This window comes from Hemicordylus capensis, chromosome 3 (assembly GCF_027244095.1).
Source record: "Hemicordylus capensis ecotype Gifberg chromosome 3, rHemCap1.1.pri, whole genome shotgun sequence".
Taxonomy (NCBI): Eukaryota; Metazoa; Chordata; class Lepidosauria; order Squamata; family Cordylidae; genus Hemicordylus; species Hemicordylus capensis.
Genome location: NC_069659.1, coordinates 241,896,708 through 241,912,514, shown reverse-complemented (window position 1 = coordinate 241,912,514; position 15,807 = coordinate 241,896,708). Strand labels below are relative to the sequence as shown.

Genomic DNA, 15,807 nt, shown 5'->3' with positions numbered 1-15,807 from the left:
GATGTGACAGGGAATTCCTACCTGAATCAAACTATATCCTGTGCGCTGAATTAATGTGCGGAGGGCAGCTTCTTTCTGTGTGCCGGCCAATCCATCCCCGGATTTTTGATTTGATTCCATTGTGAGTGATTATCACCAAAAAATCAGGTTAATTAGGGGTGCTCACTGCAATTAAATTTAAGATAAATTAAGTAAATTAATATTTCTAAAAAGGAAAGCTCCATAATACCAGTGAGGATATTTTACATAAATTGCTCATAGTAATTAGAAAACAAAACAAAAAGACCCAGCACCTCAACAAAGCAAAGAGAATCAAGAGCAACCCCTGGGGCTCTGACAGATTTTTGTGGACCATCAGGCACAAGACCACTAGTAGGCTTCTGAACCTTGCTCTCTATCCAAAGAAAAATACATAGGCTGTTGGGTGGGGGAAATGAATGGTTATAGATGATTGGAATCCATTGTGCTTTAAAAAAAGAAATCATTTTTTTCATTTTCAAGTTCAGTGAATGAACTTTATTGCCAGTGTGCAAGATGTTTCTCAACCGCATGAATATTATCCCCCAGGTCATTAACCAGATGATCACTATCTCTTGCATCACGTTGTAGGGTTTTTTTGGGTGTTTTTTGTTTTGTTTTTTGTTTTGGCCAAGCAGGGTATTTACTGAAGATTAATTCTGGAAGAACTATCAGCTCATGGATCTATTTTCATAATGATAAATATAATTTTGAATTTCCATTTCAGACATAAGCCTGCATTTAAAGTTTTAAACAGTAAAGATTATGTGTTTTACGATGCTTTAGTCACACTGATTGGCAGAACAAATGAAATGGATGGTTCAAGGTACTATTGATCAATCCAAGTAGAAGCAGGAAAGAAAGGCACAGACTGAAGATCCTAACTGTGAACAGTTATTTCCCGTGCACAGCAATATTGGTCCACTGTAACCAGTGATACAGTTCCCATGCCCATGCATTGTTTCTTTTACTGCCTGAGCACCCCATTTTCTTCACTCATTTTCTCAGTAATCACCACAACACTCACCAGATGTGGTTCATGTAATCACGCTTGAAACAGGAAGCTAGGAAAAGCAATGAGTGGTTTTCAAACAAGTTATTTTATTCATCTCTGTTTTGTTTCTTCCACGTGCTTTCAGTTTTTTGTATGGATGTATATGAATGCAATCATGTGTGTTCCCTTCTGAAACTGCACGTGCAACAATCTAGGAACAATTGTGCGCCTCTCACCTGCAGTATACATACATTTTGAAGTAGTAATTTGAAGCAAGCAAAATTGAAGATTGTTTTGTCAATTTGGGATCTATATTCAGCTTGAAACAAAAGAGGCAGCACCCAAATTAGTAATTCTGTGAATGGAAGATGTTTCACTGATGCAAGATGGGGGAGGGACCATTTTTGCTGACTGAGGGTCCCTCAGTTCTCAGGGACGTTTGTGGGGGCACAGGAGTGATGCAGAAGGAAGAGGAATAGGCAAAATGTGCCTATTTGTGAGTTTATCTAGATAGCAATGCTGTTAAAATGAACTGCTAGACAAACAGACTCATCCTTAGTCGAATCATTGTTGCCACTTCACTGGAAATATTTCGTTGAAATGTAACTTATATGACCTAGATTTTTAATTTTTTTTAAATGACAAGTGTTTTATTATATAGTGTCAGGAGGCTAGACAAAGGGCTCTGTACCCTCAGAAATGTTCATTACATGCAGAGGGAACAGAGCAACAAAACACAAGGCAGTCAGAAGAGTGTTAATGTGAAAGGTTCCCATTCCAAGATGTTCCACCCTTTTATAAATACTGTCGTGGTGTTCCACTACTGTATAAAATATTTAGCTGCAAAAGCCAGTCAGTGTCAACAGTTCAGATCTAGATGGACCAATGGTCTGACTCAGTACAAAGCAGTCTTATATGTTCATATGAAGTCAGCCTCATTTGCTTAATATTTAGATACATGGTGTTGAAGTGATTTGCATTCTGATACTGTGAAGAACGAACATACAAAAACAAACACACTATATTTGTTTATATAGTGGTCACATGCTTGATCTAGTCTTTTACTCTGATCAGGGTGGTGTTCCAGGGGTAGGGACTCTTGTGATTTCCCCCTTGTCATGGCCGACCACTGTGTGGTTAAGGTTGGACTCACAATCATGTCCTACCTCCACAGGGGTGAGAAGCCTGTTAGGATGGTCCACCCAAGAAGGTTATTGGATCCAATGGGATTCCAAGAAGCCTTGGAAGGATTTAGAGTTGGCTCTGCTGGTGATTCTGTTGATGCCCTGGTGGAGAATTCAAACTCCAAACTCACCAAGGCAGTAGACATGATCACTCCTAAGCATCCTTTCTGACCACTTCAAAACTGGCCCCTTGGTATATAGAACTATAGGGGCTGAAGCAGCTAGGTAGATGACAGGACTGGAGCGCAAGTGGAGATAGACTTGACTCAAATCTGAAAGATTACAAAATAGAGCACATTTGAAGACCTATGCTCAGGCAATATGTGTGGCAAAGAAACAATTATTTTTTGCCCATATTGCATCTGCAAGCTCACATCCAGCAGAGTTTAGGGTTGTGAGAAGGCTAGTATATATGCCCCTCTTTGCTTGAATCAGAATTTGGAACCATCTACTATCCGCTGTGATTTTAATGAGATATTTGTGGATAAAATCTCTTTTATTCAGGCCAATTCACCTCACAATTATCGCAAAGTCTAATGTGGAGGTGTCCAGCAAGTCCTCTTATGTGGTTAGGCTGGATCAGTTTCAGTTTGTGACTCTTGATGATGTGGACAAGCTGCTTGGAATGGTGTGGCCTACCACATGTTCTCTTGACCCTTGTCTAACATGGCTTATACTATCTGGCAGGGGGTCATTGTAGAAGGCCTGGTAGAGATTTTATAAATGCTTCTCTGAGAGAGGGCAGGATGCCCTCTTGTCTTAAGGAGGCAATTATTTTAAAGAAGAAGAAGAAGAAGAAGAAGAAGAAGAAGAAGAAGAAGAAGAAGAAGAAGAAGAAGAAGAAGAAGAAGAAGAAGAAGAAGAAGCAGCAGCTTGCATTGCATCCCTCCGAGTTAAGCAACTATAGGCCTGTCTCTAACCTTCCATGATTGGGCAAGGTAATAGAGGTAATAGAGAGAGTGGTGGCCTCCCAGCTCCAGACAGTCTTGGAGAAAACTGATTATCCAGTCCCATTTCAAACTGGTTTTGGGGCAGGCTATTGGATGGAGTCTGTCTTGGTCGGCCTGATGGATGATCTCCAACAAGGAATTGATGGTGGGATTATGACTCTGTTGGTCCTTTTGGATCTTTCGGCAGCTTTCAATACTATCAACCATAGTATCCTTCTGGACCATCTAAGAGGGCTGAGAGTGGGAAGCACTGCTTTGCAGTGGTTCCACTCCTACCTCTTAGACAGATTCCAGATGGTGGCCCTTGGAGACTGTTGTTTTTCAAAACGTGAACTTTTATATGGTGTCCCGCAGGGCTCCATATTGTCTTCAATGCTTTTTAACATCTACATGAAACCACTAGGATGAGAGATAAACTGAGACTGAATCCAGATAAGACAGAAGTACTTATTGTGCAGGTTGGAAGTCAGGAGACAATTTTGATCTGCTGGCTCTAGATGGGGCCACACTTCCCCAGCTGGAACAGGTAGCAATAGCAATAGCAATAGCACTTACATTTATATACCGCTCTATAGCTGAAGCTCTCTAAGCGGTTTACAATGATTTAGCATATTGCCCCCAACATTCTGGGTACTCATTTTACCGACCTCGGAAGGATGGAAGGCTGAGTCAAACTTGAGCCCCTGGTCAGGATCGAACTTGTAACCTTCTGGTTACAGGGCGGCAGTTTTTTACCACTGCGCCACCAGGGTACAGCATCTGAGGATACAGATGTACCTGTATCCTCAGCATCTGAGGATACAGGTACAGCATCTGAGGATACTTCTGGACCCAAAACTCTCTCTGGTATTTCAGGTTGAGGCTGTGGCCAGAGGTGTTTTCTATCAGCTTTGGCTGATACACCAGCTGCGTTTATTTCTTGAGATAAATTACCTCAAAACAGTAGCACATATTCTGGTAACCTCCAGACTTGACTACTGCAATGCGCTCTATGTGGGGCTGCCTTTGTACATAGTCCAGAAACTGCAGTTGGCTCAGTTAGGTTTCTGGGTCATCTCTGAGAGATCATATGATTCATCGTATTCGTATATTAAGAACTATACTGGCTATCACTAAATTTCCGGCAAAAAACAAGGTGCTGGTTATAACCTATAAAACCCTAAACAGCTTAGGCCCTGGGTATTTAAGGGAACATCTTCTTCATTATGAGCCCCATCCGCCATTGAGATCTTCTGGAGAGATTAGAACTCATCTGGTGGCTACTCGGGGACAGGCCTTCTCTTTTGCCAAGACTATGTAATGTCCTATGTAATATCCCAAGACTATGTAATGTCCTCTGCTTAAATAAGAGCCTCCCCATCTCTGACAACTTTTAAAGACACATTTTTTCCACCCAAGCTTTTTAATTAGACTGGTGGTTTTAAATTGTTTCCAAGTTTTCTTTCTTAATCTGTTTTGTGTTGTAAACTGCCCAGAGACCAGAGTTTGGGGCAGTGTACAAATGAATGAATGAATGAATGAATGAATAGGATCTGTATATATATGTGTATGTATATATATGTGTATGTATACACACACACACACACACACACACACACACACACGCAAAATTAGAACTAGTTCACAAAATAATCTATACTTCTTGACAATCCTATTCACAGTCTCCATTAGTTCACTGAGCATGTGGAGGAAAGAGAGCTCTTTAAGTCTTTTCATGATTTTACCCCTTATTATCTTTGTTGCATATTCCCTATTGTTCTTCTTGATCCTTCAATGAATGGCCAACATTAAGACTAAGAAAGTGCTCCTGCAGCTAAGATGCACAAATGCCTGGCTCACAGGGGCAGCACAGCACATACGCAAAGACTCACACAACTTTTGGGAACATATTTCTGAAAGGCATGGAGCAGTCCTGAAAGCAGGAGAGATCAGCAAAAATTGCACCCCTTCCACTCATGTGTTTTTGTGCTGCTTGGGAACCCTGTGGCTGCATTAAGAGTAGCCTCCTTCTGTGAGTATGCAACTCCTGCTGCATCCTTGAACCACTGCTCTCTGTCAGGAACAGGTGCTTTAAAAAAATCATTATTATTGCAAAGTTGAGCCTCAGTTCCCTCATCTTCATGTGGAGATGTTAATACTTATCTACCTTACAGGGTCGTTGTAATGGCCAAGATGACATGAAGTGGTTTGACCCTTCTAGAATACTATAGAAGTGCTAGAAATACTAGCACTAAGTATTTACAATCAATCAATCCACTGGGTATAACACAGCAAAGTCTCAGAGAGGGTTATCTACTGTGTCACTCTGACTAATCTTTTCTGGTTAATATCATCCCAAGTAGTTAATGTTGGCAGTCTTTTCTACTTACTTTCTAAATGTTAGGTAGGAAATGTAAAGCAGGGGATGGTCCGTTTTTTACGTGACAAAGTGTGTGTGTGTGTGTGTGTGTGTGTGTGTGTGTGTGTGTGTGTGTGATTGGGCATGTGTGAGATGGGGGTGGGGTGGGGAGTGGGGAAGCTAATCTCCACTCTTCTACTTTACCTTGCTGTGCTCTAGTCTGTGGCTTGAGGCACCTTTCTCTCAGACCAGCTCCAAAACTGGAAGTGAGCTAAGGGCCTGAATCAATGGAGCACAGGGAGAACTCCGATCCCCTCATCCTTGTGCTGCTATTAATGTATAAAAAATAGATCCCACCATGTACTATGTAATTGCCCAGATACATGCATAATGGCTCACCCCATCACCTCTACTTTGACCTGCAGATATCACTGTTATTTGCAGTGCAATCCTATGCAATCCTATGCCTAGGAACGTCATAGGAATCCTATGTCAAAGACCTTTTAATCTTTTTAATGTAATTTTGATGTGAGCACAATCATCTCATGTAACAAATAAAAATCAAATATCAGTAAAATGGGGCTGCCTTTGACTAGATATTGCAGGCCTGCTTAACTTTGGTCCCCCAGCTGTTTTTGGACTACAACTCCCATAATCCCTAGCCATAGTGGCTAGTAGCCAGGGATGATGGGAGTTGTACGTCAACATCTCTAGGAGGGCTGAAGTTAAGTAAGCCTAAGCTATTGGCTGCATTCACACCTAACATGAAACTGGAGGTTGCCGAACCCGCAGTTTCAATTTCAAACCGTCAATTGCATTGCAGATGTTAGTCCAACTCCAATTCCATGAGAGGGGAGCCCCTCCCTCTTCCTTGTCCACCGAGGCCGATCCCAGCATGCTCCATAGCCACCATAGGTTATGGTGGTGCCTGGGTTTGGATGTAATGCTTAGGTGGCCAAACCTCAGGTCTCAGAGGCAGCGAACCTTACTGCAAACCAAAAGTTCAAATTGGAATTTGATAAGGCAAACCGGAGGTTGCTTTCAGCACGGTTGCATGAATGTGGATATAATAGAGTTACAACCTCTGCCCCATTTAACTCCAGTTGCAGGTTACATCTGAATTTGGCCATTCATTTCATTTCATCTTTGGAAATGAATCTCTGATCTTTAACCAGCAGTGAACTTCAGACATTAAATATAAATGGGTTTGCAATGATACCATACTTTGGATCAGCAATGGAAGGAGAGCCCTTCTGAGACTATTACATCATCTAAAGCAATGTTCCTCACATTTCTGATAACCGAGGCACACTTTTTTTCTGAACAGAAATTAGACACAAACTTTACTTTCCACATTCAGGGCCAACCTATCTGAAAACCTATTGCATGATTGGGCCCGAGTGCTAGTTTTCTTGATTGTTAAATAGCATGTGTGGAGGTGGTTGATCCAAATTGGGTATGCAATAGGGGGAAGATTTTACCCCCTTTTTCACTGCCATCCCACTCTGCAATGCTTGGCACTGCTTTTATCCACAGAAGGGAAGCTCCCAATAGTACCAATGGGAGTTTTTCTCCGAGTGCAAATGACAGTTAAGAACATGCTGGATCAGGCCAAGACCCATCTAGTCTAGCAACATGCTCTTTCCCACAGTGGCCCACCAGATGCCTCTGGGAAACCCACAGGCAAGAGCTGAGGGCATGCCCTCTCTCCTACTGTTACTCCTCTCCTACTGTTACTCCAATGCAACTGGTGTTTAGAGGCTTATTGCCTCTGAGGCGGGAGGTGGCCTATAGCCCTCAGACTAGTAGCTATTGATAGATAGATGTGGGGTGTGTGATCTAAACTGGGGTTCAATGGGGGCAAAGGGCAAAAGCTGTTTTTCTGCTGCTGTGGTCCTAATCTGGATCTGGATGCCTCTTGAGCATGCTGTTCAACACAACAGCAAAAGAGCACACAGAGTCCAATCACACAATACCAAATTGTCTGGTATGGTCCTCAGTAAGTTTTTATTTCATAAAAATTGACCACTCACAGTGGAGCCCACACCATAGAGGCACTATTGTAGAAACATATGCATCTGTTATGTTCAATACTTATTCAATTGTAATGTATACACAGGTGATGATCTGTACACAAGTATAGTTGTTCATATGTTATGTTGAACAGAGATATGGCAGCAAACTTCCTATATGAACCATGCTTTTGAGAGGACTGTGTCCAGATTAACTTTTTAAATTAATGCAGGTACAGTCAGACATCTGTCTACTTGTACAACATAATGAGGCTATTCTCACAACCAGCAAAGATCGAGCTAGGAGAGCCTAGCCGATTTTTGCTGCTAGTGTAAACCACGGGGCTCACAGGCGAGCCTGGTGGTTTATAAGCAGCTAACCTGCTTGAGAAGCCCTCCGCTTAGCCCAGGTTAGCAAAGTGAGTGCTCTGCTAACCGGGGTTAATGGATTGTGTGCTGCTGCAGCGTGGCTCCATGCTGCGGCAACTCACGAGGAGACCCCTGACCGGGAGGCCAAAAAGCAGCCTCCCAGTTCGGGGGTCTCTCCAGCATGCTCTGCACTCTCAGGGGCCTTCCGGGGGCTACGTGACCCCCGAACTCCCAAGCCCCCGCCAGCTCCGTTATGGAGCCGGCAGTTGTGAGGACGACCAATCCAGCTGCCCAGGCAGGGCTTGCTGATCCTCTGCAGGATCAGCAGATCCTGCAAACCCTTTCAAAGCAGGTCTCACTGATCGTGAGACCCGCCTCAATGTCTAAACAGGGCAATTGTTCCAGACATACCTCTGGATTGAGAAGAAACAAACCAGAACAGTGACTCAGGCAGAGATGTAACTGGCAGCCTTATTAGAGGACATATAAATCTGCTTGTGTCTCTGTGTGGGCAAAATCACCTTCCCTGCATCAGAGGCTAACTGAAAAGGCTAGGCCAGAACAGTCAATTGGGCAGACTAGTGGCAGGCAGTCTCTTCCATGGGCAAGCACTTGGAGCTCATAAAAGCATTAACTATTTATGTCTTCTGGCTCATAATCAGCTCTCATGTGGTACCCTAGTATGCCTTATCATATATTTTTGGAAGGATGGTTTTATTATGTAGTATATCTTAATCCCACCCTTTCCCCAATAATCCCAACATTCTCCCTTTTTTCATTTTTATCCTCATAACAGCCTGTGAGGTAGGTGAAAGATGGTGGCGGATATATTGTGCAACACTCCGCTTGCATTTAGTACAACACAGGCATGGCTGAGACTTCCTGATTCAAGCTGTGAAAGCCCACACTTGCGGAAATGCAAAAATCGTTCAAGGGCCTTGTGTTGTGAGTACATTATTGCGATCACATTATCTGCAAGGGCCACATATTTTGCACACGTCTGCTTGTGCAGCAGTTCCAGCATTTGCACAAGCTGTACTTCTACAACTTGCATCAGGAAGATGCAGCAGCGCCTGCATTGTGCTAAATACATGTGGAGCATTGCACTAAAAGCTCAGAGAGCTTTGCATGATATGTCATCCAGTGACTGGGCTAAAATTACTGAGTGAGCTTCATGGCCAAGTGTGTTTTTGACCTTGGGCCTGCCTGGTCTAAGTCTACCACTCTAGCTGCTAGACCACACACTCTCCCTTTTTATTTAGCCAACACCAGTATGAAAGCTATTTCCCAGGTAAACCGCAACAATATGGTCTGTGGGACATAAAAGCTGGGCCTTATAGCTCACTGTGGTGTTCCCTTGCTTTGGGTTAGAGTTATATTTACATAAGGATGTGTATTTAACTCAGCACTTAGAGTTCTGTTTTGTCACTCACTTTTTGTATAGCAATAGCAATAGCAATAGCACTTACATTTATATACCGCTCTATAGCTGGAAGCTCTCTAAGCGGTTTACAATGATTTAGCATATTGCCCCCCAACATTCTGGGTACTCATTTTACCGACCTCGGAAGGATGGAAGGCTGAGTCAACCTTGAGCCCCTTGGTCAGGATTGAACTTGTAACCTTCTGGTTACAGGGCGGTAGTTTTACCACTGCACCACCAGGGGCTCAGTGGATTATATTGGATTACAGCCAACAAGACCCTATGAAATAGTGGTGAAAAGCTACTTGGACCCTCGCAGCTCCTACCTATGGACATAACAGTTAGCCTTGCAGCTTTGGTCCAAATCTGAAATGATTTTTATTAAAAACCAGACACACTGGGGCTTGAGCTATGTATTTTACCATTGAGCTAAATACCTCCTATCTTGGGACAAATAAGTTTTGTGTCAGCTTCTTTGGATTTTCACCTCCATGGGCGAATAATAAAGTAAGTGATACCAAAGTCAAATCTTGACAAGCTGAGTGCCAGTATTAAACTGTTGTGCTCTCACTTGACTGGCAGGTTCTCATTCATTATACTTGGCTATGCTGTGCCTAGTGGGATCTGACTTTCCTCTCCCGCCCATACCCACAGACCCATTTGTCTTCACTGTTCAAAGATCAATCCACATTGCAAAGATAGAGATTGTGGAATTTCTTAATCTGATGGAAACACAGGTTTCCAGTGTATTACTTTCCCCTCCAGCTGTGCTTTTGCTTCTGGAGGTTGCTTGTTAGCAGCACTCTCTGGAAGCCTAGTTACTGTTTCCATGAATAAGATAAGAAAAATGGTGTTTGTCTTCTGCAGATCAATAGACCGACTCACTTGAAAATTCTGAGTTGCCAGAGACACTTGTAGCAAAGCTGCATTGAGATGGGAAAGAACCATCACTCTGGAAACAAGCTAAAAAGTAGAACTAAACTTCATCTTTAAGTGAACTGAAATCAATGTATGCTAAAAATACCAAACCTTGCTGTTTCTGAACACTTCATAAACTGGATACCACTATAAGTGAATTTGTTTCTTCTATATAAGATGTTTGTATACTTCAGTAAACATTTCTTGGGCCTCAACAGAAATTACTTGGCTCCTGGAATGCTCCCTGGGGGAAGCAACTGGAAGCAAACTCAGGTGTCTGAATTCAGCTGCTCTCTCCTCTGTCCCACCATACTGCCCACGTGGGAGAAAGTATCAAGTGCACTGAACTATCCCAAATTCAAATAAACACCTCTGGTCTTGTGAGACAGGGATGGGATGGGATGGAAAAGGAACCCTATTTTTTTTTTTAAATAAAAAATAAAAATAAAAAAATCAAGTCAATAGGAGGTCTGTATGGGTGCGTCATAAGCAACATTTCTTAAGCAACACAAAGCAAGTATTATTCAGAGTTGTGTAGGATCCCAGGGACATTCAAAATCAAGCTTAGTTTTTAAAAGGTACAACATAAGATGAGCAAATATGGTTGATGGAAACATCTCAGTTACATATGGCCTATGGCTTCTCATGATACTACAGCTTTATAAGATGTATCTGTAGTGGCTGACATCCAGACGAATGCCATGCTTGTGCTAATGACATTGCATTGGTCCTGGTGGGAAAGGGATGTTTTTGTAAATTTCTCCTTTGCTCTGAACGGACAGTGACTGACAAAAATATGTTGACAAAAATGGCCCTCTCCCATAAAGCACAGTGTTACCTTTGTTAGTCTGGGTGTCGTTTTGTTAGTCTGGGTGTCGGCAAGCTTTCACCGAGAAGCATATTAAGGCAAGATATATTCCCAGAATTTGTTTTGGTATACACTTGTCATCAGTATTGTTTCTGACACTGTCGTTACACTGCATTGTTTCTAAATTTGGTAACTTGAAAAGTTCTCTACGCCAATATAAAAATTAAGTATATATGCACTCAACTGGTATTACAGAATGTTGGCTTATGTGCCGTTTTTCTTTTCATGATAATGTATTAGTGTAAATAATATCATCATTCCCTCAGTCCTTTTCCCTAAAGGTTCATTGTTTATCATCCTCAAAGGGCCACCCTGGGAACACACATTCATAATTAAACTGGAAAGCAAAATTAATCAGTTGAACTAAGGCTTTAAGGTCTATCATTAAGGTTTATGGCCCATTACAGCAATCTATTTGATATCATATTTCTCACAACAACTAGATCTGCATTTTCTTGATCGTCATGTTTCCAATCACCAGGATGTCTCCTACCGAGTTTTTTAGGAAATGTTGAACTATGAATAACTTAATGTCGTGGATTTAGGAAATGTTGAACTATGAATAACTTAATGTCGTGGATTTTGAGGGGTTTATTTTGGCAATTGTAAGGTCTCTGTGAGGACAAAAGTAATATACCACGAAACAGAGATCTGATTAAAAGATACTGCTTACTATATCTTGTCTTGTACACCTGGCTTTAAAACTCTAGTGGACTGAAAATTATGCTGGCAGGGTAATCCAAGTACAAACCCTGGACAGCCGGAAGAGGTGCTTGCTTGCAAAAAGAAAAGCTATGGATGTAAAATAATCTATTTTAAAGAGAGGTTGTTCTTTAAGTGAAACATTCAGTCACATGTAATGATTAGCTTCAAGTTGTGCTTTAACAAATCTAAAATGACTTGGAAGAGCAGAGAATCTTTTTTTTCCCCTTGTGGGGCGGTGGGTGCTCTCATTTCTTTATAAATGAAAGTGACCAGTTTCTCTCTCTCTCGCTGCGGTTTGACATGCTGCCTTTCATACAAACACAAAGTCTGCATTTGGTGTATAATGGTTTCTGTGAAGAGCAAAGCATGTTGTAAGCTTGCACATATCTGCTAAGCAGCTTCCTAGTGCTTGTCACTACCATGCCTATCTTGGCAGCTGTCTGTCTGGCAAATAATATAAAGCAACGTTCTGCTGCCTCAGATATCTGCTTAACCACTCTAAATATTGACTACCAGTCCTGTACACATTTTAAAGTGACAACACACGTACATCCTGTCGGCTGCAGACACTAGAAATGGAATTTTAACATTTCAAATGCCTCTCTTGTGCAGAAAAAGCTGAGATTGAGATCTTCCTTTTGACTTCCAATAACAGACAGTAAGAAATGTTAAGATGTTGTTTACTATTCCTTAGAAAATATTCGAAGAAAGAGTAGATAGACTGTACCTGAGCAATTTCAGAGATCACCACCTGGAAAACTTCTCCTTGATTATGCTGAATTTGCGACGTGTCACTCTGGTTATTCTCTAATCATCATATCAAACTCCAAAGGTTCAGCAAACCCAGGTTGGTTTACAGTTCTGCAGGTTAAACTTTAACCGGCCCTATCTCTCTGCTCCATGCAGCCCTTTGACCAGATAGCTAGGTCATTGCAGCTCACTGTCTACACAAGCTACATATGTTTACAAACTTTGCAGGACAAAAGTCAATAGTGGACTTGAATAAATGTGCATGAGGTGAGAAGGATATCATTTAAAAATTGGTCCAATATACGAGTATTAGCTGAAAAAACGTTATTCAGAATACTGAATTTTAACCCAAAATAATTTTCCTTATCTTGGCTAAACAACACCATATAAATTGTCTTCAGAGTTTCAGAACATTCGGATTGCTGGATTTGTATGTGGTCTACTTTTTAAATTGTTGTTTTCCTAGGCTGAGGGTTCCCAGTCTTAGATCTCCAGATGTTCTGGGATTACAACTCCCATCATCCTGTGCCTGTCATGACTGGGGATGGTGGGAGTTGTAGTCTAACAACATCTGGGGAATCATGCCTTGGAACCCCTGTCTAGGTAATAATTTGTAACATCAATGTACTTGGTGGTATATAGTCATCCATATTGTTAAATAAGAACTAGTGTTGTAAACAGAAGTGCATCATCTTAGAAAATGAATGAGTCCCCTATAATGAAATTATGTACCTTTTATGCCAGTTTTAAAGTTATATAATCAAATGAATAGCATAGAGTATCTAGACCTTGAAAAAAAATCACAAAAATAGCACTTTTCATTTATTGTAGTGGACTGCGAAATTCTCTGCATCATTTAAAGAAAAGGAAAGTACTTTTCTATTAATATGTTAACAAGTTCTATTAATGTGCTATGTACAACATAGTACAGTTTGTGTGCAGTGTATGGACATACAGATCTCAATCTAGAAATATTTTAAATAAATAAATATATAAATATAAATATACTATAAAGTTATTAACACATTATGCTGAACACATGCACAGCATTCACGTTCTATCTATAAACCCTGTTTAAACAGGGTTTTGCAGTGCATGTAGAGGGGTGATTTGGATTATCACCTTTCGCATGCGATTAAAAGATGTGCCGAGAATGTTTCAGCATATTCCTTAATAATGCTGGGGTGGGTACATTCTCGCAGCAGCCCTGATATGATTGTGTGTTGGGACTGCTGTTTGTTTGAACTGGCCCCCTCTAAAGGTCTGTACCCAGGAAAACCTTTAACATTAAGACATTTACTCAAAGACATTTACATGTGTACAAACACATAAATTCATGGGGCTACTCATATGACCTACCGATGGGTGGATGGGTGGGATAGCTTCCCAAACCTTGCTTTCCCTCCAGATGATCCTTGTAAGCCTTTGACTCACTCAAAGATATGTCATTGTGTACAGACACCTGAATCCATGAATGAATAGGGGGTTTTGAGGGCTGGAAGTTCAAAACAACCACTCTTAACAACTGTATTTGTTTTTCAATTACTTTACAGATATGAAAGTGAAATATTCCATCACAACCTCAAAAGATCTAAGACCCAACCATGAAGTAGAAATAAGTGGAACCAAGCTGACAATTTTGATTGTACTGATCACAGTGACAGTGCACACAACACTTTGAGGGAGATATCAATGAATAAATGTATTTTCCCTCTCCTCTAGGTACTTGGCAAACTGATCAAGTATTTTTTCACAAGACAGCTCAATCCTGCTTTACCATACCCATACCACACTTTGGAAAGTGGAATGAGTAGCTGGGCAGTAAAACTGGGATCTCAACAGATACTGAAGAAATCATATGTAGGGCTGGCCTGTCCACCAGGCAAATCTAGGCAGTTGCCTAGGGCACCAGTTCTTGAGGGGTGCATAAACAGTGCCAGACTATAGCACTGTCAATTATGCTTTCTCTGCCTCTTGTATTGCATCCCGGAAGTACTACACAGTGGTGTAAGAATGTAATATGTCAAACTGCACCCTGCTCCCCAAAGGGCCTGCACATTCTGCATTCCAAAATGCACAGCTTTCTTTGCTCATTGCACTCCAGCCCCCAATAAACAACTAGTTTCACAAGCTGCAATCTCTCTCTTGAACATGAATTGCCTGTCTCAGCATTCATTTCCAAAAAGAAATGGTGTCAGATTGGATTTCCAAACTAACAGCGGCACCTTTGCATCTCTGAAGTGTTAGAGTTTTGCCCCCATAATAGACTGGGAACTCTCTCATAAGAACAGCCCTGCTGGATCAGGCACAAAGCCCATCTAGTCCAGCATCCTGTTTCACACACACAGTGGCCCAGCAGATGCCTCTGGGGAGCCCACAGGCAAAAGGTATGTGTATGCCCTCTCTCCTGCTGTTGCTCCCATGCAACTGCTATTGAGAGGCATCGTGCCTCTGAGGCTAGAGATGATCCACAGCCACCAGACTAGTAGCCATTGATAGACCTGTCCACTATGAATTTGTCTAAACCCCTTATAAAACCATCCAAGCTGGAGGCCATCACCACATCCCATGGCAAAGAATTCCATAAATTAATTATGTGTTGTGTGAAAAAGTACTTCCTCTGGTTGGTCCTAAATTTCCCGACCTTCAGTTTCATGGGGTGACCTCTGGTTCTATTGTTGTGAGAGAAGGAGCAAAATTTCTCTCTGTCTACCCTCTCCACTCCATGCATCTTCAAACCAGCATGGACTAGTCATTCACTGGTCATTTGCACAGACTGGTCATTCAGCCTCACAAATGAGCGGCCTGTGCAGCTCAAGTTAAAGCTGGTGCTCTGCACTTCTAAGCTGGGAGGGGGCTCCTACCAAAATCAAACTTTGTCTAAGTCGCTAAAAACCCTAGGGCTGGCCCTGACCACCTGATTGCTTCACCATATGTTCAGAGGAGGAAGCTTAGTTCCCATGTGATTGATTGATTGATTGATTGATTAAGTGCTGTCAAGTTGGTGTCAGCTCTTAGTGACCACATAGATAGATTCTCTTCAGGATGATCTGTCTTCAACTTGGCCTTTAAGGTCTCTCAGTGGTGCATTCATTGCTTTCTTGAGAGAGTCTATCCAGCTTGCTGCTGGTCGTTCTCTTGTACTCAACCTATATCTTGTTAGCACTTACAAATACTCTTGCAAACAGATTAAACTGAAGATATTGATCATGAACTTTGTCCGGCATCTTGCAGTACTCCACTTGCTTCAATAGGTGGTGCAGATCAAATGAAGACAA

General features: G+C 41.8%; 1 protein-coding gene and 1 long non-coding RNA gene across 3 annotated transcripts in view; one reads left to right on the top strand and one right to left on the bottom strand.

Moving 5' to 3' along the window:
• The window catches only part of A1CF (APOBEC1 complementation factor), a 59,077-nt gene extending 46,538 nt beyond the window's left edge, over positions 1–12,539 (bottom strand). For both annotated transcript variants that reach the window (XM_053305276.1, XM_053305277.1), the window contains exons 1-2: positions 12,507–12,539; positions 22–165 (exon numbers count right to left, since the gene is read on the bottom strand). In XM_053305276.1, the coding sequence (XP_053161251.1) occupies positions 22–120 (99 nt within the window). In that variant the 5' untranslated portion in view covers positions 121–165; positions 12,507–12,539. The remainder of the gene's footprint in view (positions 1–21; positions 166–12,506) is intronic.
• LOC128349245 (uncharacterized) overlaps positions 1–15,807 on the top strand; it is a 127,258-nt gene that overhangs the window by 61,105 nt on the left and 50,346 nt on the right. The window lies entirely within an intron of this gene.